Here is a 23,443-nt window from a genome sequence, read left to right as displayed (position 1 = left end):
TTCCATCACACCCTCAGTGCTAGAAAACCCGATTCTGATGCTGGCTTTGATCTGTGGCCACCATAATTTAGAGTTTCACCAAACACCACTGTTTGGCCCAACTAGAGGGTGGTGTCAAAAAAAGGCCTAGAAACAGTGACAAGGTGTGCCAGGATTTGCCATGGGACCATCACTGAATGAATTCAGATGTTCTGAATGAGGTCCTCTTTTAAGAAGCCCCCAAGGTTCACCCTGCCTTACCCTTAACACTCCTCTCCTACAGCCAGAGAGATGGAGGCTGGTGTCTCTAATAAATACCCCGTGAGATCCAAGGGAGGATAACGTCTTACACAGCCAAACCAGGCCCGAGTTGCTCTGGTGTAGCTACCCCATTGGCTGGACTACGACAGGGGACTTTTGCTCTATTCCAGTAAGTTTGAAAACGGTCTCAGAATTCAGCTTTGGCTTAGGGAGGGCTGGGGAGGAACGAGTGGGCTGAAAACCAGATAGAACTGACATGCAGGAGGTGGGCAAGATGGGAAAAGGACCCTGCTTCTGACACGAGTCCGCCCTTCATCTTTACCGTAGTGTCCTATATTTTGCCAATCTACTGCTCTGCTCTGCAGCGATCCTGCCAAAGGAAAGAGGGTTTGAGAATCAAGAAAGGACAGTGAGAGGAGAAATAAGCCAAGGAAAGAAATGGCAAACACCCAATTAAAGATTCCCTTAGGGTCAATGATTTTTTCCCAGCAGTCAGTTCTAGTACTTATAAGACAGTAACAGAAGAGGGGTCTTTAACCTTTTGTGTGGGATGCGTGTATGTGTCAGCAGGGTGGGGGCAGCAGCCACTGATTTGTTTGAAAATCACTGTCCGTTTCCCCAGAAAATGCACGCGATTTGAGGATCCCAGATTATCTGCTGCTGCTAGTTGTTGTTATGTGCCGTCGAGTCAGACCCGACTCATAGTGACCCTCCTTGCGTTTCCAAGGTGGTATCACTACGAAAGTAGATTGCCCAACCTTCTTTCTAAGGAGTGGCTGGTGGGTTTGAACCACCAGCCTTCTGGTTAGCAGTCAAGCACCTTAGGCACTATGCTACCTGCTAAGCAGGCTCTAAATCAAATGCCTTTCACGTCTATCACCTCTTGATTTTGTTTGTTTTGTGTGGGTATTCTTCAAAAAAGAAAAAGTCCAGTAGGGCACAGCCTTTTGGTTCCCTGGGGCCCAGACTGGCTGCGGCAAGGGGACAAGGCTCTACTTTGGCAAATAGTCAAGCCCCGGCTCCTTCTCAGGTGCAATGTATAGCCAAGTAAAGGCTGCCGAAGGAGCAGAAAAAAACAGGGCTTCAACTGGTTCAGCCATGACTGATGGAAACAAGGGCAACAGACCCACTATATAGCAACCAAATCTGTGTGGAGTTTGACCTGAGTGGGCAAGCAGGGGTGCCCCACTCAAAGATGGTAGCTGACCATGCTTTGAATGTGCTGGTCAGCTGCCGTCTCTGAGTGGGTCCCTTCTGCCTATTTCCCGCTGGGGTCAAAATCCAACGCACAAGAGACTTGGCTGCTATGCAACGTGTACACTGCTCTTGTTTCCATCACCCATGACTGAACCATTCTGAAGCAGTTTGAAGCCCAGAGAAAAATGAACCAGCTGCCACTGCTGGTGCTAGGGGAAGCTCTGATGGAACCTGAAGGGTGACAGGGCAGCCCAGGGGCATGTCTGAGCTGGATCTCCAGGGTGAGGCACTCAGTGAGCTCACAGTAGAGACTCGGGCCTCAGAGGCAAGACGTTTCACTCTCCCACCCACAACGGTTTCCAAGAAAGCCTCTTTCTGATCTGACTGGCTTCCTTGGCAGCCGTGGCACACTACTGAGTGACACTCTTCCAGAGAAGTCTTGGTGTGGAGAAAGCAGAGCACGTCCAGAAAGGTTTACTTTTAAAGGTGAAAGCAATTGTGACCTTTTCTTACTGGCCTTTGCGTGGCTGAAATCGCCAAAGTTCTAATGAAGTCAAATCAATGAGAAACACCTTTGTGACATTTAAATTTGCCTCAAATTCTGTTTCAAAAGTCAAGCTGCCAGCAAGCTGCTATCACATCGAGGTCTAACTATTTGTGTGAACCCGAGGTTGTCTGGCTCTCAGTGAAGTGGTAGGAGCTATGCAACAGGAGCACCTTGCTGGGGGCCTCTGTGCAAAACCTGCAGCAGCTTCTGAGGGGAAGAGCACTGATCTCACGCTTAGGAAGCAAAGCTCCTGCAGCCTGGTAGGGGTTACAGAGGAGTAACTCTCTGAGGGCCTGGGAGGAGGGTAAAGGGGCATTCTCTGTATCAAAGAAGAGAATGCTTACGTAGCCAGGAAATTAACAATCTTTGGGCCACAAGTTCTAATCCATTTTAATCTTCATGAAACAATTATTTCCCTCCCTCACTCTAATGTGTGTTGTTGTTGTTGTTGTTATGTGCCGTCGAGTCAGCCCTGACTCATAGCGACCCCTCCTTAGGTTTCTAAGGCGGTATCACTATGGAAGTAGATTGCCCAACCTTCCTTCCGAGGAGTAGCTGGTGGGTTTGAACCACCAGCCTTCTGGTTAGCAGTCAAGTGCCTTAGGCACTATGCTACCAGAGAAATTAGTGTGGCTTCAAGATACTTAAAGCTGATCTCCAAGGTCCTTTTCTGGCTTAAGAGTGTGCACTGCTTCTGTATCAGGCTGGATTAAGGTGTCAGACTTGCACCTAAGGATCTGAATAATTTTGCCACATATCCTTGTTCAAGAGCTGGGCAAGCAGAGCTGATACACATACTTCTAATCCTGCTCTGGGCCCCTGACTCGTCCCCACTCTTACCTCTTGATTGCCTGCTGGGCCAGCATCCGATTGCCAGCCAGAAATGTCACACTGCCCAAGATGGCCAGGTACTTCAGTGTCTGGAACATGTTGAGCTGAGTCCAGTAGACATACATCAGCCCCAGCATGGCTACAAGAAAAGGTGTTGTGACAGCCAGTTTCATGAAACAGTGACAATTCCTTGAGAGTACAGGAACGTTAGGAGTAGTAACTGATGGATCGCAAAAAGGTCTATACTCCTAGACCAGCTTGTTTTACTTCTTTCGTCTGATTCCAGAAAGCAGATAACTCAATATACTTGCCTCTCAGCCTTGCTGACCCAGGAAACCCAGAGAGGTAAAAGTCAGACTTCAGCTACATTAACTATCTCTTTCCACTTTCTTGCTATTATTTATTTCTCTGCTTCATTACTGTAGCTATTGTTTTGGTTTTATTTAAAAAACAAAACAAAAACCAACTTTACTGTGCTGCTATATTTAGGATTCTTTTTACTTTTCAAATTTTTAATGAAAGTAGGCAAGATGTAAATAAACAATTCCCTTCTTACTAAAATTTTTTTAAAAGGATAATTTGCCACTGTGACTAAGAAGGCAGCAGGGAGGTCTGAGGATAGAGATTTAGTGAAAAGGGCTTAGGCCGGGCATCAAGAGTTCTGAGTTCTAGTTCAGACTTTGCCTGAGCCTAAATTCTCTCACCCATCAAATGGGGATCCTAATTTCTGCCCCAATCACCCCCCCTCAGGTTTATGATGAGAATCAAATGAGGAAATATGCACAAAAAGTACTTTGGAAATAAAAAGTCATGGCTTTAAACAAATTTATATGCAGGTTTTGTTCTCAGCCTGACCCGGGAGGGCTATCACTCAAATCCAGTAAGTGGGCTGGGCTGAAGAGAAAGGTCATCCTGTCAGTTCTGCCCAGAAGGTTGACTGATGAACTACAGTAGGAGTTCTTAACCATCTCTGAGGTCATGGACACCGTGAGAATCTGATTAAAGTTACAGACTTTCTTTCCCCAAAAACCAGATGGACATATATTTGCCTATAATTTCATTAATCTGTAGACCCCTACAGAATCCATACCTGTGGACACAGAAATGGTTACTCCTAAAAGAGGCAAAGAAATTAAAAAAGGCTATTGAAGTCTCAGGAAAATGCAAGGCACTAACAATCCAGTAGTATCCAAAGTCTCTGAAACGCTTAACTCATTTGTGAATTTACTGTCTCATTACGTTCACGTCTTAAGTTCTCAAGAGAACAATGCCGGACAGCATGCCTGGCTGTGGAAGGGACTGTTTCCTATTACTGTCCAGATACAGCCGCCAGTAAACGTGAAGATCAATACGGTGTGGAAAGATAACCTTTGGAGACTGCACTAATGCTCTTCATCCAGGAAGATGGCTCAATGTAAAGATAGAATAAGTGAGTAATCTCTGGAAATGAACAGGGCTATTAAATGAGGGTAAATGGCCTGCCAAAAGCAGCTGAGTACAATGAGCCCTGATATAATGACAGCTGTTCTAAGCTGATGGACCAAACAGGTTTATCATCATATTAACTGTCCTAAAAGGCCAGGAGGAAGAGGGAAATGTTATGCTATTAAGTCATTATAGTTAATAGGTTGTGGGTCTACTTAACAGGGCTTTTGCGTGTGCAGGCTAAATGTCAGAGGAGGTTAAATGGAATTAGCAGCCTGGGGCGCTTACCAGCATGTCCCAGGTGAAAGATAATCGTGCTAGGAGCAAAAGTGAAGTTGGAGATATTGGCACCAATCCGGATCCACTGAAGGATGAGGAGAGAGAAATTAAAAAGACATTAGAACTTGAAAGAGAGGCAACACATGCATGCCAAAGCTAATCCAATGAACAGTCCTCAGGGCTTAAAATTTGGTAGGTACACACTGGAAGGACAGAGAATTTTTCCAAATGACAACCATGATTATTATGAGTCTGTAGGAAATTTTTTTTTTTTTTTTTTTTTTAAGAAAGGCATCCCAACACTTGCTCTCCAATGTTCTTGGGTAATTCAAACCTGAGCATCCTTGTTAATGACAGCAAATGCTTACATTTTCAAACAGGTGAAACCATGAAACCAAAACTGCATTTATGACTGCAGTGATCAACACCCTGTCTAATTTCTCTCAGTAGTGCCAAGATAAAGTCACTGGCAGCTGGTAGGGCATGCAGCTGCTGTAGGTTCCATGCCTTTTAATATTCTGATCACTCAAAAAGGAGACAGGTGTTCCTGAACAGGTCTGGTATCTGAAACCTTGGCATGCTGATTTAGAATGACTAATAATTATTTTATTAAAATCAATCAATTAATTAGAAACACAGGCAACTTTGCAAAAGTAAGATCTAATGTGTTTTCCATACATTTCTCAACCAACATAAACAGATAAAATCTTTTTAAAGTTTTTATCCAAAAAGGATCATATTAAACATACTATTCTAACCATTGCTTTTGTCATATAATAATAAATGCTGACAATCTTTTCAAATCACCCTATAGATCTAACCATTCTTTTAAAAAGCAGCATATTATTCCATTGTATGGATGTACCATAATTCATTCAACACTGCTGTGGTAGTTAAAGATTGTGTTTCAACTTGGTTGGGCAGCTGGTTATAGTTATTTCCCATGATGAGACTGGCAATCAACTCCATGAAGGGATCTACCACAAGCAGCTGAGTAGCTGCTTTGGGTATGTGGTCTGCTTTTCGTATATAAGCAGCAGCTTTAGGAATGATCTCCAGCTTATGGCACGCTTCAACCCTGCATGCAGACATGTCACTGTTCAGCAGCCTGCCATGCTCTGCTGACCTTGGAACTTTTAATGGGCTTGAATTAATGGCCTGCTGTGTGATTTGGTAACACCAGGACTGTGCCTTTTCACTTGTCAACCTTGGGCTTGTCAGTCTCAGCAGCCAGCAGCTGTCTGAGTGAAGAAAAGCCTCTAGCTCCAGTGAGCTGGGAGCAGGAGGTAGAGCTGAAGCCCAAGGTTAGGGGGCTTTCACCCAGCCCCTAGAGCCTGGCACTTTGAACTCGGACTTAAAGCCTCTACACTGTAAGAGAATAAACTCCTGTTTGTTCAAGCCATCCCACCTGTGGTATATTCCTGTCAGAGTGGCACTAGGTAACCAGAACAATTGCTTTTATGAAGACTTTTAGGTTGTCTCCAGTTTTGTGTCCCAAACAATGCAAGATACTGTATTTTTTACAGCATTAGGCCACACTTTTTTTTCACACTTGATCTCATCTGAACACTTCTATGGAGCATCATAATCCATACATACGTGTCTGTTACTTTTTATGGATATTAGGTACTTTCTCATGTTCCTTGTTAATGGATCTGTTTACTTGGCTGCTCCCCCATAGTAGGGAATTTTGGTGATTCTAAAATTTTTTGACCATCAGTTCAGGTTACAGCTGCTGGACCCCTTTAGGGCTGTGCTGAGGCCAGAGCACAAAGCCTCCTTTGGAATGGCTACATCTGCCAAGTCCAGCACTAGATACACACTGCCCATCCTAATTACAGCTACTCACCAAAACAAGGAGCAGGAGCAAGGGCGAGAGGATCAGAGCGGTGAACGTATTGGACACCACTGTGGGGGGCCTCTTCTCAGGCTCACGGAACAGGTGCTGCCACAAGAAGACACACCAAGAACACTTCAGAGCGTGCCCTTCCCAGCAGGAGTGGCCACGTATACTAGGGACTGAAATGTCAGTGACAGTCATGAAGAGGAAATACCTCCCAAAGGCTCAAATCTCCTGGCAACAAGTGACCACAGTCACTTGGCCTTTTGCCTCTTCTGATCCCAGAGGTCCCCCTTTGAAAGACACATCAGGCCGAGCTCACTAGCTGGCCAAATCCTTTTTTTGACTCACTGCCATTTAGAGGTCGGAGAACACAACCCCAGGTATATGGATGATTATGGTGATACTCCCAAGCAGGGCTCCAGATTTCAAGCATCTGGATTCCTAGGGTGGCACTGTCATATGTTGTTTTCCATGTAAGTGAGCTAACTGGTGATAATGTCCTCTTTTAAAAATTTAACAGTAGCACTATGGATGGTTCCAACCCTAACTCATTCCTCCCTCCCCTGGCCCATGACTCTAAGAAAGCCCTACAAAGAACTTTCTCCCTCACTGCTCTGCTCGATTTCCAGAGGTGAACCAGAAGGCTGGGCAAATTCTGGCATGGGCAAGCATTCCTCTGATACTTCCTTTTTTTCTTCTTAAGAAATTGTGCATGAAGATATTTGGGCAGCTCATCTATATAGTGCGACCTAGCAGATGGAGCTCTATTCAGGTCCAGATTTATATGTATTGGTTATGTGACCATGGACAAATAGCTTTTTGCCTTGGTTTCCAGCCGGGGAAAGGAGGAGAAAGACTGCCTTATTAGACTGCAAAGATATTATTATAAGGAGCAAATGAAACAGGGCACTTGATTATGCATTTTAAGTGGTAATGCACTTAAACAAATTTAACTTTTTTTAAAAAGATATTCTTGCAAGATACAAACTGGTAGCTGTCTTCTCTGCTTGTGAATGCCTAGCCAATCCAGCCACATTATGAGGCAGCCCTGCCTGAGCCTCCTGTTCCCACATTTTCACCTCGGCTTTTCTTTGCTGCCACTGCACTAAGGGATTTCTAACAGTGTCACAGTTGCTGCCATTTTTCCTACCCCCGAAATCAGTCAGCACTCACAATTATTATAGCTACTATTTAACTGTATTTTATATTCTTAAATAATGAATGTTACAATAACATCAAGAGAATTTAAAAAAGAATCCTACTGTTCTACCCTTTGGCCCTTGTCCTTCTTTATAGTGAAATTAGGGTGAATAGTCTGCTTTGATCATTAAATCAGTAATTAATACACAGGTTCCCAAGTTGCTGCAGCATGATCATTCCTAATGGCTACAAAATACTCCCGTTGAGGGGATCCACTTCGGATTCTTCCTCAACCAGTGCCGAAACATTAACAATTGTTTATAAACTTTTCAAAGCCTTTCTTTCCTTATCCATTACTTATTTTAATCCTCACAACAGCCCTGTGGGCTGGGCAGGGCAAGGATCTTCCATTTTTGTATATAAGGAAGTGAGCCCCAGGAGAGAGGAAGGACTTTCCTATGGGAGTGAAACCCTGTTCTCCTAGTTGAATCTTCCCACCTATAGGTCCCCATCAGCCCTGATTTCTGCTGCAGCAGAGAGGATGGATGAGAAATGCATCTGCACTTGTAGTTGTCATGTAGTGACATGAGGGCTGCACAAAGACCGCAGGGGACTGGATATTAGGAAACACAGATTCTGGTTCTGAGTCTGTCTCTGATCATCTCCCTTCTGGGAGCTGGTCGTTGGGTTCTCTGTACCTATCTGTTTGGCTCTAGGGTGTAACTGACGTGCTCTGCCTGACTCACAGGCGGTGAGGACCAAACAATAAAGCATCACATACATAAGATAGGTTAAAGTAGGAGCCAGAGTGAGAGTCCAGGGTTTGCTCCCCTCTCTCATTGTGCCAAGGAGCTCTGGTGGTGCAGTGGTTAAAGCATTTGGCTGCTAACTAAAAGGGTAGTGGTTTGAACCCACTAGCTGCTCCACTGAAGAAAGTTGAGGCGTCTGCTTCCATGAAGATTTACAGCCTTGGAAACCCTATGAGGCAGTTCTACTCTGTCCTTTAGGGCCACTATGAGTTGGAATTGAATCGATAGCAGTGGGTTTGGTTTGGTTTCTCAATGTGCCCATTCTACACTGTTCCTCAGAGTTTAATGGATAATTCCTTTAGGATATACCTGAATTTCCTGTTTGGGAGTGAAAAGGTTCTTGGACAGGACAGTTGATGGAGCATCTTCTTCAGGGAACTTGATAATCACATCGGCCTTAAAAAAGAAGAGCAGTCTTTAAAGGCACAGGGCATAGAAAGGGGGTGACAATCATCAGAAGGAGAGTCTTGCCTGACTCACACCTAAGACCGTAACTTAAAATAACTCCAAGCAGTCCAATCACTTCTTCACCCATTAGTCGACAGATGGAGGCAGTAAAAATTTCAAGAACAAAATAAGTATTTGTTGAAAATGCTTTTTAGAGCAAGAATTCCAATTTTCTACTGGTACCTGAACCCCATAGAGCTGCTTAATACAAAAATCCCAGCTGGTACCCAGGCCGTTACAGTTGCAATCAGAAATTGCTTAGTGTCCCTGGGAAGTGTGATTTAGTCACAGAAGAAAGAGAAATCAAAATGTGCTCTTGTACAAAAAGCAGTGCAAAGTCCAAGAGAAGAAAAGGAACCTTGATTACAACACAAGAAAATGCAGCTGCCTCTTTGTTTCGCAAAGGAAGCCAGTCACCATCAAGGCCTGCAATTTGGCCTCCGTTACCTTTCTAACCTCTGTTAGTTGCCTACTGTTCTCGACAGGACTCCTGACTCCAAAGAAAGGGAGCCACTCAGGTCTCACTGAAAGTGCTCAAGCTGGTCCCTTAATGATAACTCTATTCTGATAAACACTTGTAATTCTACTATTCCTAGCCAAGATGCCATGTCTTTCAGAAGTTTTCTCTCATCACACCAAACAAAAGCGAAACACGTGGGTGAAAAGTATGTATGGACTGTAACGTGCTAGACAAACGTTGGCTATTAGTTTATTAGCATTTCGCACATCCTAAAATTCATTACTCTACATCATTCTGAATTATCAGAATTCAAATCTTACTCTCTTACACTTCCCATGAGGCTGTACCATATCTCATAGGCCAGGGCCTTCTCTTTTATAAATGTGTATCCCCCATATTGCCTTGCCATAGTATGAAAATCTCCTTCCAATACTTTTGTAGAAATTCAAAGATCACTAGAACCTACGAGAGGGCAAAGTCACTCATTCACTCACTCACTCCTTATTAAGGAACCTACTGTAGGTTCCTTAATCTACTTCCGTAGTGATAATACCTCAGAAACCCAAGGAGGGGTCATTATGAGTTGGCTCCAACTCCATGGCAGTGTTTTTTTTGTATATTTTTTACTGTGTGTAGGCTCACGAACATCGCCCTAAGACTGCTAATGGAGACAGCACACAGTCCCTCACCCCATAATGCTTATTTTTTGCCCAGTAGGTGGCATAGGCAAGGCTAGGGTGAGGAGCTCCATGCCCCCGAAAGGAGCTGTCTGATCATGGAGTAGCCACTCTTGCCTGGGTCCACGGGATTGGGCCAAGGTACATTTAGGCACATACCACATTCCAAAGGATTGGGTTCTTCAAAGTAGCATCTCCGATGATCAAGTAGAGGGTGTAGGTGCCAGAGGCAGAATCAAATTCAGTCTTCCTTTCAGAGGTATCAAGTTCAAACTTATATACATTCTTGCTGTCTGGTTCAGCAACAAATACCACTTCCTGGCCAGTCTTCTGGTTATGAAGCCGGACAAACGTCTAGATGGAATAATAATACAACCTTTCACCTGACCATTTAAAAATGCCCTGTGGGTCCAGCATTGCATCAACAAGGCAGCAGGCTGCTGGCCCTCTCTCATCACAGTGAAGGCTCTGGGATCAGCCAGACTTGCTTATGAGAAGGGAAGGAGTGGCCATCCCACCCCAGCACCCAACTCAGAGACCAAAGATCACATTTGGTTGGTAGAAGGCAAGAAATTTAACTCAGAGCTCCAGCCAATTCCTCACTACTTGGAGGCTGAAGGCCCAGTCTGTGGATGATTTAAGCCCTTTGCTAGTGCTGCAATTTCTTTTTCCTGCCAGCCTTTTGGCCACTTTGCTGCCCAATTAACTTCTTCACCAGAGGGTGAAAAGAAGGGAAATGAGGTGGAACTGTAAGAGGTCCATTTTCCAATTTCCTGGTGCCTCCAGCTAAAGATTTAGCAGAGGAGACTTGAGTATTGACAGCAAGGCAGAGTCCTAATCGAGCAGAGCAGCCTGGTGTCATGGAAAGAGCTCAGGCTCTGAAGACAGACACTACTTAGTAGCTGAGCAGGTTACTTAACCTCCTTAAGCCTTGATTTTTTCATCTGTAAGACAGAAAGAGTAACTTCTACATGTGGTACGACTGTGTTAAGATTCACCTTAATGTATGCAAAGCACTTAGTGCAGGACCTGGTGCATACTAGCTAGTCAACTATCAGTAGTTAATACTATTATTGATATAATGGTATGAGTCTAATATTTAATCCCCTCAATGGCACAAGAAACTAAGTTTGCTGCACGTAAGAACTGCAGCAAAACTTAATGTGCACTCAGAGCTTTTTTTTCAAGTGTTTCAAAATACAGAATTCAACAAGGCAGGTAGCCTTGGTTGGTTTCATTTTACAAATCATAGGCTTGAACATGAATGAGTCACTAGCACCCCACAGCTAACATCGGAGCCACAGAGAAAATGCAAATTCCTATGTTGCTCTACACCTGGGCAACAAAGGTCTAGGGGCAGGAGTCCAGAGATGAGAAGCATCCTGATGACAGCAATTATAGAGTCTTGGCTAAGAATGGGATTTAGGAGCCCAGATGCCTGGTCTTCTCCTATCCTAGCCAAGTACAGACAGAGGCCAAGATCACTGCAAAAGGCTGCCTCTTGGAGACTTGGGAGGTGTCTACAGCCATGGAGACTGGCTTCTAAACCAGAATCTTGGATGAGACAAATACTCAGTTAAAGTCGTATTTCCTCACTTATTTCCCTTTTCTTATTCTCCCTGCCCCAACCTCAACCCCATCAATTTAGTCTTGCAGCTTTTTCTTTTTCATATTCCTTCTTCCCTTGTGCTATTTTGGTTGGTAAATGTCATTCTGGGAAGGAGGTGGGAAATGCTAAGAGTCTGAAACGCTTAAAGGTTAGTCACCCATGGCCAAGTGCCCTGCCCAAGCTCTCTGGAGTTTGGAGGTGGAGAGAAGAGCTAAGCAGGGCAGTGGAGGGATGGTGGTCCTGGTGCAGCAACTCTGGGGCCTGGGCGCAAGTGCAGCAGCTGCAGCCACAAGAAAAAGAAGTCAGAAGGTTTCCAAGTAAACCCACTGGCTTCTGAAGCTGCCTCCTGGGATGGGCCCAAGACGGCTGTTTCTTGCCAAAGTGCAAAGCACTTAAACCAAGCCCATTCTGGTATGGCACTCTTTCCTATCTTTCGTCATGCAAAGTATTTGGATTTCCCTTTATATAACACTTAACTGTACATAGGCCAGGCGAGAGTAGTAATTCTCAGTCGGGGGGATGACAGAGGCAAGTGGTGAGAAGTGACGGGAAAAACAATAAATCAGATTCTCTGGGAAAAAGTATGGTTTGAAATATCTCTGAAATAATAATTTTCATTATTTTATATATGAAAAAAGATGAAGCCTTTTGCTTTCATAAGCAGGAACAAGATGGAAAGGGTTATTCTTTAGATTTCCACAAATAAAAAATGTGCTCTGGCCAGAACAAAAACAATGGTTTGGGTCCACTGCCTAGGTTTTCCTTTTGTCAACATTATTTTGATATTTTTTATAAGAAAGAAAAAAGCCTCAATTAAGTACTAATCTGCTTTAAATACATCTTCTCAATACCAGCTAATCTTCTAAAAAGAAGAGTGTATTCCAGGTTCGGGGTTACAACCAGTCCCAGAGAGAGAAGCGTGTCATGTGAGAGAAGCCCAAGATGGCTGACCCTGCTGAGCTGTCGGGGCTCAGAGGACAGATCTGAAAGGAAGTATTTGGAATCTCTGCTAGTCAATGTAATATACTAACACCATTAACTCTAGTGGACATGGATGCTTCTGGCCAAGAGAATCATCTGGGCTCTTTCCTGACCTGGTGAGGAGTGAGTTCAGCGCCAGTGTTCACATCTACCAGCTGGAAGAACAAGGCGAAGTTCTGGTGGCTGTCTGCAATGAATGGGCCCTTGGCTTTAGCTGGGTAGGTCACCCTGAAAGAGATATTGATACAGTAAGTCTTCAGAAAGGACCTACATATCTCTGACAACAGGCAAACAATACACTCTTCACTTCATGGACTAACCTTCCCGCTCCCATTGTTAACACTTTGCTGTTGTGGAGAGAGAGATGTGCAGAACTCTCTGGGGTCTGGGGGCAAATTGAGCTGAAAAGCCAGGACTGAGAAAAATACAGAATGAACTTTCATTGGGGTCTGGGAAAATGCTACACACTGATGCTGGTATCTCAAGCCTTTCACTTCAAGGACCTAAGGATCTCAACCAAGGCAGGCATAAGTGGCACTCGAGTGTCACTGCAGGCACACGGGCGGACTGGGGAGCTGCTCTGGCAGAAGCACACGGACAGATAATCACAAGTTTGATGTTAGCAGCTTATGGGAGCGAGGTCGGGGGTCGGGGGATGCGAAAGGGAAGAAGGGTAGCTTTAGCTTTTTTGTTTTGTACTTTATTTTTCTCATGGACACCATGAAATTGAGCTTTAAAAAGTGATTTTTACATAAGGCAGACTCATAGATGGACCTTGATAGAATATAAGAAAAATGTGGAGCAGAACCTCAAATTCTTCAACAAAACAAAACAAAACACTGGACCAGTTGACATTAGGGGACTCTGCTGAACTACTGCCCTGCCTGAGATAGTCTTTAAATCTTGAACAGAAACTGAGTTCACCTTTTTAGCTAAATAACAAATTGGCTCACAAAATAAAAGACTATCATCTGTGAGTACTGGGCTCCTTCAAAAAAACCACCTATACGAGACCAAATGGTCAACAATTACTGTAAAACAAAGAGGGATGTAAGGGGGCAGGGAGATGAGGTCAATGGAAACAGGACAACCAGACAGAAATATTAAGAACATTCACACATTGTGAAGCAAGTAACCAAACTGAACAATTTGTGTAGAAATTGTTGAATGGGAATCTAAACTGCTGTGTAAACCTTCACCAAAAACACAGTACAATATTAAACAGCAGCAACAAAAAAGAAATGGGACATCTCAAAAGGCAGACTCGATGAGGAAAACTCTTCTCAGAGCTATAATTTCCTAAGATTTTAGGCTAAGAAGGCCAGGGGATAAAACAAGATAAACAGTTATGGAGCTCAAACCTGACTGTATATTTACTTATGAATTATAGCAACTCTTCTTTTATATAAAGTATTAAATGTCACAAAGTATTCTCACAGATATTATTTCAGTGGAGTCATCTCCAATGTCACTATTAAAATAGCTAAGCCAGAGGCAGAAAGGCCAGTGTTACGTGACTTAAAAGGAATGACTGGCTGCCAGGTTTTGGCTAATATCTCCTGTCTTAAAAATGGCATCTATGGCCACCCCAGTTAAGTAAAGTTTGGGTCTGAATTATACCCAGAGATCTGGATGCTCCTGAACAAAAGTAAGGATCTAAGGGAAGGCTGAAAAATGGGCTTCGTATAGTGTTTTGGTCTAATTCTGATCAATTGCTAATAGTTATCTAGAAAGTTGTGTTGAAAAAAGGTTGTATCTGAGTTCAGTAGAAACAAGTTCTGGGACTGATTACAGACGTCTACCTTGAACTTGGGAGAGGAATGGTAGTCCTAGTGCAAGGTATTTGTCATCTCACTTCTAAGGACTTATGAGGCTTCCAACTGATTTCAGACCCACCCTGCCAAAGAAAAGTTTCCATGAGACAATTAAAAAGCAAATTCAGGACTGCCAAGATAGGGATACTGTACCAAGATATAAATCAATACGCTGCTTCCTTCATTGAGAAATTTTTGTTCTAAAAAAATTGTCATCTGAACAAAAAATTATGTGCTCCTTAACTTCTTGAGGACCTGTAATAAAGTTTAATCATGGACTGAACAGTGGTATAAACACCAAATCTGCTTAGATGCCAAGCAGAACCCCTGGTGCAGTACCAATAGAACCACAACCCCTTCAGTTTGGGGTATAAGCTGGATCACTGCTGGCACAGAAATGACATCTGAAGGGGTTCAGTGGCTCGGAGTGTTTCTCCAGCTTGGGAGACGGTGCCCATCTACCTACCGGGTGGTTTTAGGTGCAATGCTCTGGTCCTTATCCACAGTGGAGAGATCAACATTTGTAATGCCAACTTCAGTGGAGATCTTGACTCTGAGCTAGAGTGAAAGAGAAGAAAACCACTAAGCCAACTGGTAGGTACCAGGAATTAACAGGCATATCCAAAATTTTCTACTCTTAAAAGTAAGTAAAAGCAAAAAAAAAAAAAGTAAATAAAAGCAAAAAAAAATTTCTAAAATATGAGTCTTCAATGACTGCAGTAAAATAGACCCAGCCAGATAGTACACAGAGTACAACTCCTAGATTTTTTTTTTATCTCTTTTCTTTTTTCTGGCTTTGGTGGGATGGATATGTATTTTTTTTTAAAAAAGAAAAGAAATAAAAAGATCTTGTTCTTGTGTGCTCTAAAGTAAGTAAGGGAGAAAAATCATTAAGCAATAATTTTTAAATAATTCAGATTAATAAGTTCTAATAACAGCTAGGATTTATTGAGCACTCACTATATAAAAGGTGCTGCTTTACAAAGATGATCTCATTTAACCCTCCCAATAACTGTGCAAGATGAGGAAATTAAAGGTAAGAAAGGTTAAGTTGCTTGATCAAAATTAGATAATTAGTAAGTGACAGAGCTGGTATTTAAGCTCAGCAAGTCTGATCCTATCTGTCTGTATTCTTAGGCACCATGTTTCACAGCTTCCCATCAACACTTACTGAATGCCAAGAAGTACTGTAACTCTGCCTGTAAAGACCTAAGAAGCCATGGAAGTCATCTGTACTGTTCACCAAGATCTTCTGGCTCTCCTTCTGAGCATGTGGTAAAACTGTACTTCCCTGCCCCTGAGTCAGATACAGCCACATGATTTGCTTTGGCCAAAAAATGGGAGCAGAAATAAAGTGTGTCACTTCCAGGCAGAAGCTGTAAGAGCCTGTGATTCTTTCCTTCCTTCTGACAGGTAATGTACAAAGGCTCGCTCCTTCAGCCTGAGCCCTGGAATAAGGAAAACATGAAGCCGAGCCTCCAGCTGAAGCACTAACACACCTAATGTAGGCAAGAAACAAACCTTTGTTGTTTGAAGCCACCAAAATGTGGGCTTTGTTAAAAGCCTAGGTTAGTCCATGTTCTTTTACTGTGACTCAACCCGCATTCTAATTCTGTATGGTCCTTGTAAATATTTTGACAAAGGGGAGCTAGCTAATGCCGATAAACAAGAAATTAAAAAAATAAATGCAAAGTTCCAAAACAGAGAAAAAACATGTTAAAAGTCTATTCATGGGAAATTTCTGAGTTAAAATCTAAGATGAACATGCAAATTATGCAAACGTAAGGTGCTTTTATGTGCAAACATATCTTTGAACCTTCCAAATATTTGACAGGCTTGAATGTAATGCTTAAGGAAATCCTTACCAAATCTACTGGTTTATCGTCAGAGTCTGAATCAGGGAAGACAGATAGAGGACTGGGCAAATAATTGAAGGATAGCTTCAGCATTTTTCTAAAATGCCCTATCAAGGTGTGACAGCCTTAAATCAAGGGCAAAGAAGAAAAATTAAAAGAGATAAAGATACCTATCAAGTTAATTCCTTTAACAGCCTTCTCTCCTGTCTCCAAAATAGCTATTTTGTGACAACAGCCTCAATTATCACGTTGAATAAGGGTGTTCTGTTTTGCTTAATAAGAAAAATTGAATGTAAAAGATGTATTACCACAAACTGTAAGGAGATTATCTCCTACTATGAACACACAGCCACCTAATGGCAGAATTATATTTAGCACCACTGTCTGTCATCGAGTCTAGGCAACTGGGTGAATTATGGCAGCTAGGAGTGGGGAGATGGCCACCAAGTTGAAAAGAGCCCCAGTGAGAGAGTTGGGAGTTTCTGCTTTGGTTCTTTGGTATCTGCTAAATAAACAGCTTTACAACTCAGAAAGGGCTTGGATCTAGAGCAAGCTTTGCTATACGAAGCTTAATGCAGAAAGGCACTGATACCACCTCCATTTAAAGACAAAGTGGAAAGGATATGTTTTGGTTACCTAGAGCCACTCTGACAGGAAAATACCACATATAGGATGACTTTAACAAACAGGAGTTTATTCTCTTACAATTTTGAGGGTTTAGGTCTGAGTTCAAAGTGCCAGGCTCTAGGGGCTGGATGAAAGCCCCTCAACCTTGGGCTTCAGCTCTGCCTCTTGCTCCCAGCCCACTGAAGCTAGAGTCTCTTTACTCAGGCAGCTGCTGGCTGCTGAGGGTAACAAGCCCAAGGTTGATAAGTGAAAAGGCACAGTTCCGATATTATCAAACCACATGGCAGTTCATTACTTCAAGTCCATTTAAAAGTCCCAAGATTAGCAGGGCAACATGGCAGGCTGCTGAACAACGACTCGGCTACATGCAGGGTTCAAGCATGCCATCAGCTGGAGATCTTCCTCAAAGTTGTTTCTTATACACTGGAAGCAGCCACATCCCTAAAGCAGTCACTCAGCTGCTCCAGTAGATTCCACCATGGAGTTAGTTATCAATCTCATTGTGGGGAATAACTCCATCCAGCTGCCCAGCCACTCAACCAGGCCCAGCCAGGGTGACTACAACCTTAACTACCACAGGAAGTTTCACTCAAAGAAGTTGCTAAAGACAGTTGATGAAGGTACTGACTCTTAGCAAGCTATCCTGCTGAGACCACTCTTCCTACCCCTAGATGTAGGGGCTACAGAGAGATGACAAGATGCACTTCCTTTCCTTAAGGACAGATAGACATGCAGACTATAACGACTGTAAACCAGGTCACTGTTTTAATGAAGGGATATACAAAGTGCCATGGAAGCAAAGAAGGAATTGTGACTCAAATCTGCCCAGGGTGGCCCAATGGTTGAGGAGTGAAAACTGCAGCAGCACACATTTTGGGCAGCCCTCCAATTTTGGGAGAGGTAGGAGTTTAGCAGTACCTCATGCTATAAAACTAATCCATCTTCATAGTTAACTACTCTGCAATCTTCATCAATATTAATTGGATAATTCCCTCATCACTTCTGTGACTCGTTCTCTTAAGGACTTGTTCGTTTAATTTGTAAATGTGATCTTAAAATCACTGTCGCACCTAAATGCATGAACAAGAGACCAGTTAGGTAAATTTTGGTATGGAGCAATGAAAAACAACAAGCCAGATGCTCACGCAGAGATATTACCTCTTACTTTTGAGCACGTGGCCACCTACTGGCAGAAATATAGTAACACTGTCTGTCACTGAGTCTATGCAATTGGGCAAATTAATGGCATTGGGGAATGAATGAATGAATGAAGAGGGGAAGAGGAAATTTGGTAACTTTTATTCTGTCATCCAGAAGGAAAAGGACAGCCACATCTTCAATGGGGGCTGTTATCATTGTAGGAATAATAGCTTTTATCTATTTCTGCTATTTTGCACTTAGGTAAGTTTTCCAACAACCACAGAAAACACAAGAGGAAGAGATAGCCATCGAGTTGAAAAGACCCTCATGGGAAATCGAGGAGGTTCTATTTTGTGACAAAAGCAAAGAATACAACTATTTAGAAAATGATCCCTTTAGTGTAAGTAAGAAAAAATACACATATATTTACTGATATATACATCCTATTTTTTTCCTTAAAGGATACACAGGAAACTATTACTAACAGATTCTTCTGAGGAGAGGATCTGGGTCGAGAGGATGGGAGAAAGTTCTTGTATGATGTTATATTCTTTCCATGCTTTCAATTTTTTTTTAACTATATGCATATTTTCCTCCTTTTTAGGGGAAACCAATGAAATTATGGGGCATATTTCTTCATAGGAGCTCCGGTAGCATAGTGCCTAAGGCACCTGACTGCTAACCAGAAGGTTGGTGGTTCAAACCCACCAGCCACTCCTCAGAAGGAAGGCTGGGCAATCTACTTCCATAGTGATTACCACCTTGGAAATCCAAGGAAGGGTCGCTATCAGTTGGGTCTGACTCGACGGCACGTAACAACAACTTTCTTTACAAACTTTTCTGTATTAAAAGACGTACCAACTAATAAATATGATTTTAAAAGTAATTAGTCTCCCTTTCAGCAGATGAATATACACAGATGTTTAAAGGCTTGTCTAAAGCTCCTTAATGTATCCTAATCAGAGTGGTAAGAAAGCTATCAACTTTAGGGTTTTTCCTTAGAATCCTGATCATAAACTTTCTGTAGTAACACAGTCGTTCAAGCTGCTAAACAAGACTCAGCTGCATGTTTGTGCTAAGACATTACGAGCATTCCCAGACAGCACAGACACAGGCAACGAGCAGAAGGGCAAGTGGCAGTGAACTCAAGTCACTTTCGGTTTGCTCTCAGCCCTTTTCCTTTCAAAAGGTCCCCTAAAAGTTAGAGCTTTCTTTGTTGCACAGAAACACTAGGGCTGTTCTTGAATAGGAAACAGTTTAAAACAAGCCCTTCTACTTCTAAAACCTTACTACAAACTGGTCTCTGGAAACATATTCAAAAGAAAAGAGTTTATATGCTATCCTTTTAAAGCAAACTGAGAATTAATAATCACATAAATAAGTTATATATAATACACACACACACACACACACACACGTTGTTGTTGTTATGTGTCATTGAGTCGGACCCGACTCATAGCGACCCCTCCTTGGGTTTCTGAGACAGTATCACTATGGAAGTAGATTGCCCCATCTTTCTTCCAAATATATACGTATACATACCACTATTTTTTTAAAGCCCTGTTTTAAAGAGTTTGGTGTAGCATTCCTTCGGGTTAGCTACTTCTTCCTTCTACCTAAGACAACAGGATTAGTTTTCATAATAGGAAGGAACACTTGTTTCTCAACTTTAAACACAGGCAGTCCCTGGATTACAAACAAGTTCTGTTCCTAAATCTGTCTTTAAGTCAAATTTGTATGTAAGTTGGAACAGTTAAGTATGTTCACATATAACATTGGTTAGTCAAATGTTTGCCTTAGTATGTAGTGTACTTTCTATGAAGGCTGGCAATTCAAACCCATCAGCCACTCCTTGGAAGGAAGATCAGGCAATCTACTTCCACAGTGATATTGCCTTGGAAACCCAAAGAGGGGTCTCTGAGTCGGATCCGACTCGATGGCAGTGAGTTTCTATGCATAAAAAAACATTAAAGAAACATTTTCAGATACACTGAAAATCTTTAACATAATAATAATGTTTTGATGTGTGTTGCAAAGTAGCACGTTTGTTATTATGCACCACTGTATGTATCTTGCATTTTTAATATACTAGGCTTTACAGGGGTTGATTCTTAACTGTAGATTGTACACAAGCTGGATGTTCGTAACCTGGGGTACAGCTAAGCTTGCTTTACAGTGGATCGTGCTGGTCCTTTCTTTGCCTGTGCTGCATGCCACACACATCTCAAAAAATGTAAATGTCAGGAAATGCAGCCTTTCTGCTGGGAGGATTAGCTCTCCTGTTTAGCTCATTACTGTCAAAAATGATGGTGCATTAGTGTCAATTAATGCTAATGACAGCTTCCCAAACCCATGCTTCCCCTGATAGCCAGTCCAGTGTCAATGAGCACTGTTACAGGGCTTTCACATCAAACTGCCCTTAATGCACTCTGACCCACGTCAAGCATCTCTAGGGAGAATAAACAGGACCCGCTGACCCACTCTGAGGCTCTAAGTGTGACTATTACTGAAATTAGAAAGTAAAGTTGGCATATATGGCAGAGGTCAGAGCTCACACACACAAAAAAAGACGTTCTACTGTAATGAAGAGGGGAAGAGAAGGTTTTGTAACATTTATTCTGTCATCCAGAAGGAAAAGGACAGTCACAGCCTCAATGGGGGCTTGTTATCATTGTAGGAATAATAGCTATTATCTATTTCTGCTATTTTGTGCTTAGCTAAGTTTTCCAACAACCACAGAAAACAACTGGACAAACACTAGACTTGATGTTACAAAGAGCCAAGCTGTTACAGACAGTGTAGTACTGACATGAAGACAGAAACATAGATTAATGGAATAGACTATAAATCCAGAAATAAACTCTTTCATCTATGGTCAATTGATTATGACAAGGGTGCCAAGACTATTCAACTGGGGAAACAGATTTTTCAAAAATTAGTGCTGGGACAACCAGATATTCACATACAAAAGAAGGAAGCCTCTGCTTCATAATATTTGTAAAAATTAACTAAACTGGACCAAATTCCTAAACATAAGAGAGAAAACTCTGAGACGAAAATACAGGAGTAAATCTACACGCCCTTGGATTAGGCAATGGTTTCTTAGATACGACACCTAAAGCACAAACAACAAAAGAAAAAATAATAAATAGGACCTCATGAAAATTAGAAATTTTTGTGCTTCAAGGATGCCATCAAAAATTGGAAAGAATATACAGGGAAAATATTTGCAAATCACAAAGTTGATAAAGAACTTGTAACCCAACTCTTACACTCAATATAGAAAAAGACAATTTAAAATTGTCAAATTATCTGAATAGGCTTTCTCCAAAGAAGATATACAAATGAACAACAAGGACATGAGAAGCTGCTCTGCATCATTAGCCATCATGGAAATACATATCAAAATCGCAATGAGATACTCGTCACACCTACCAGGAATGGATACAACCCAAACAAGGACAATAATAAGTGTTGACAAGGATGTGGAGACACTGGAACTCTCTTACACTGCTAGTGGGAATGTAAAATGGTGTAGCTGCTTTGGACAACAGTTTGCCAGTTTCTCAAAAAGTTAAATACAGAGTTACTACTATATGACCCAGCAAAGCCAGAAAATAAGCACACCCTATAATTTCACTCTAGATAAAAAAACATGTGTGCAAAACACATATAGGAAGTTGTTCACAGCACATCACTTATAATAGTGAAAGTTAATGTCCAGCAACAGGAAAATGAATTAATAAAATTTGATTTATTCATACATGGAAGATGATTAACTTATGGAAATTATCTATTTTATGCATAAAGCTCTAGTTCTACATGCATAAATATGGGCTGATTTTCATAAAACTAATACTGATTTTTAACAAGCAAAAGGATAAACACAGTATAATTTATAAAGTTTAAGAACATGCAAATAAGTAGATGTTATAATTTAAAAATATATGTATGTATATACATAGGAGCTCTGGTAGCATAGTGGCTAAAGCACTTGACTGCTAACCAAAAGAAGGCTAGCGGTTCAAACCCACCAGCCACTCCTCGGAAGGAAGATGGGGCAATCTACTTCCATAGTGATACTGCCTCGGAAACCCAAAGAGGGGTCACTATGAGTCGGGGCCGACTCGACGGCACATAACAACAACAACAACAACATGTATATACATTGGCCCTGGAATGATAAACCCCAAAATCTGAGGAAGGAGAGAAAAGAAAGTATTCGAGGAATACACAGAGAGCTTAAATTCAATCTACAGCATTTAATTTCTTACCAAGAATAAATAAATAAATGAAGTAAATACAGCAAAATGTTAGAGTTTGAAGGAGGTGAGTAGCTAGGAGATACATGAGGATTCACTATATCACTCTCTGTTCTTTTCTGTGTATTTGAAATATTCCATATTGAAAAATAAAATAAAGTTCTACTGAAGTATAGATGAAGGAGCAATTTGAATTAGGCCTTATGGGATGGGCAGGAGTTCAGTGTATGGCAAGGGCAGGAAGAGCCTTGCCTGTGATGAGACTGTATGAGTTATACACAGGCATGCACAGGTAGGTCTGAGGAACAGAATGCAGTCAAGAGTGGCTCGCACTCTGAACGATGAAGCATGTTCATGTACCTTGTGGAGAACCTTCTATACCAAGGTGAGGCATCTGGCAGTCACTTAGGCAATGGGAAATCAAAGAACTATTTAGCCAGAAGAACAATGAGATTATATCATTCTAGTGGCACTTATGGAAAATTAAATGCAAGGGGAGAGAACACTGCAAACTGCAAAAAAGAAAAAAAAAAAAAAAAAAAAATGACCCATGTCACTTTAGTTTTGTGTATTTCACTATACATAAATTGTATTTCAATAAAATGTATTTAAAAAAAAAAATAAATGGAGAGTGGAAGCTGAGACAATGAAAAATGAAACTAGTTACAAACTACCATCACAGTTTAGGGGAGAGAATATAGGGGCCTAAGAAGGAGGAGCTCTGGTAGCGTAGTGCCTAAGAGATTTGACTGCTAACCAGAAGGCTGGCAGTTCAAACCCACCAGCCATTCCTCAGAAGATTGGGCAATCTACTTCCATAGAGACACTGCTGCCTTGGAAACCCAAGGAGGGGTTGCTATGAGTCAGACTCCACTCATGGGCAGTGAGTTAGATTAAGAGGGAACAATGGGACTGAAGAACAAAGAACTAACACAGAGACATGCAGAGGGAAAAGCCACAGGACTTGGTGACTGACTAGACTAGAAGTCAGACGTGGTGTGAAAGGAATGGGTTAAGAACAACTGTGAAGTATAAGCTTGCCACATGGCTGGGATATGTTGCTATCAAATAGGAAAGATAGAAGGAAAAACAGGGTTCAGGCTAAAAATAAAAAAAGGCTTGCCTTTTAATGTGTTAAGTTGTAAATAAGGCCCTTTAATGAAGGAAACTAATGTTAAGAAAAATCTGAATTTTAAAGGTTCAAGGTACACTACACTAGTTTCTGTCCAGATTCTGTTACTGAATGTACTAGAATCAGA

The 23,443-nt window shown here is 41.9% G+C and overlaps 1 protein-coding gene across 1 annotated transcript in view; it reads right to left on the bottom strand.

The window, feature by feature from the left end:
- Positions 1–558: 558 nt before the first annotated feature.
- Positions 559–23,443, bottom strand: part of RPN2 (ribophorin II) — a 64,185-nt gene continuing 41,300 nt past the window's right edge. Inside the window, exons 10-17 of the mRNA XM_042783582.1 lie at positions 14,766–14,857; positions 12,599–12,713; positions 10,055–10,249; positions 8,621–8,707; positions 6,369–6,464; positions 4,529–4,604; positions 2,825–2,954; positions 559–610 (exon numbers count right to left, since the gene is read on the bottom strand). Of these exons, the coding sequence (XP_042639516.1) occupies positions 559–610; positions 2,825–2,954; positions 4,529–4,604; positions 6,369–6,464; positions 8,621–8,707; positions 10,055–10,249; positions 12,599–12,713; positions 14,766–14,857 (843 nt within the window). The remainder of the gene's footprint in view (positions 611–2,824; positions 2,955–4,528; positions 4,605–6,368; positions 6,465–8,620; positions 8,708–10,054; positions 10,250–12,598; positions 12,714–14,765; positions 14,858–23,443) is intronic.

This window comes from Orycteropus afer, unplaced genomic scaffold, assembly GCF_000298275.1.
Source record: "Orycteropus afer afer isolate SDZICR_OR568_19922 unplaced genomic scaffold, OryAfe1.0 scaffold00020, whole genome shotgun sequence".
NCBI classification, from domain to species: Eukaryota; Metazoa; Chordata; class Mammalia; order Tubulidentata; family Orycteropodidae; genus Orycteropus; species Orycteropus afer.
Note: the sequence above shows the minus strand (reverse complement) of the source record. Positions and strands in the feature narration are given on the sequence as shown.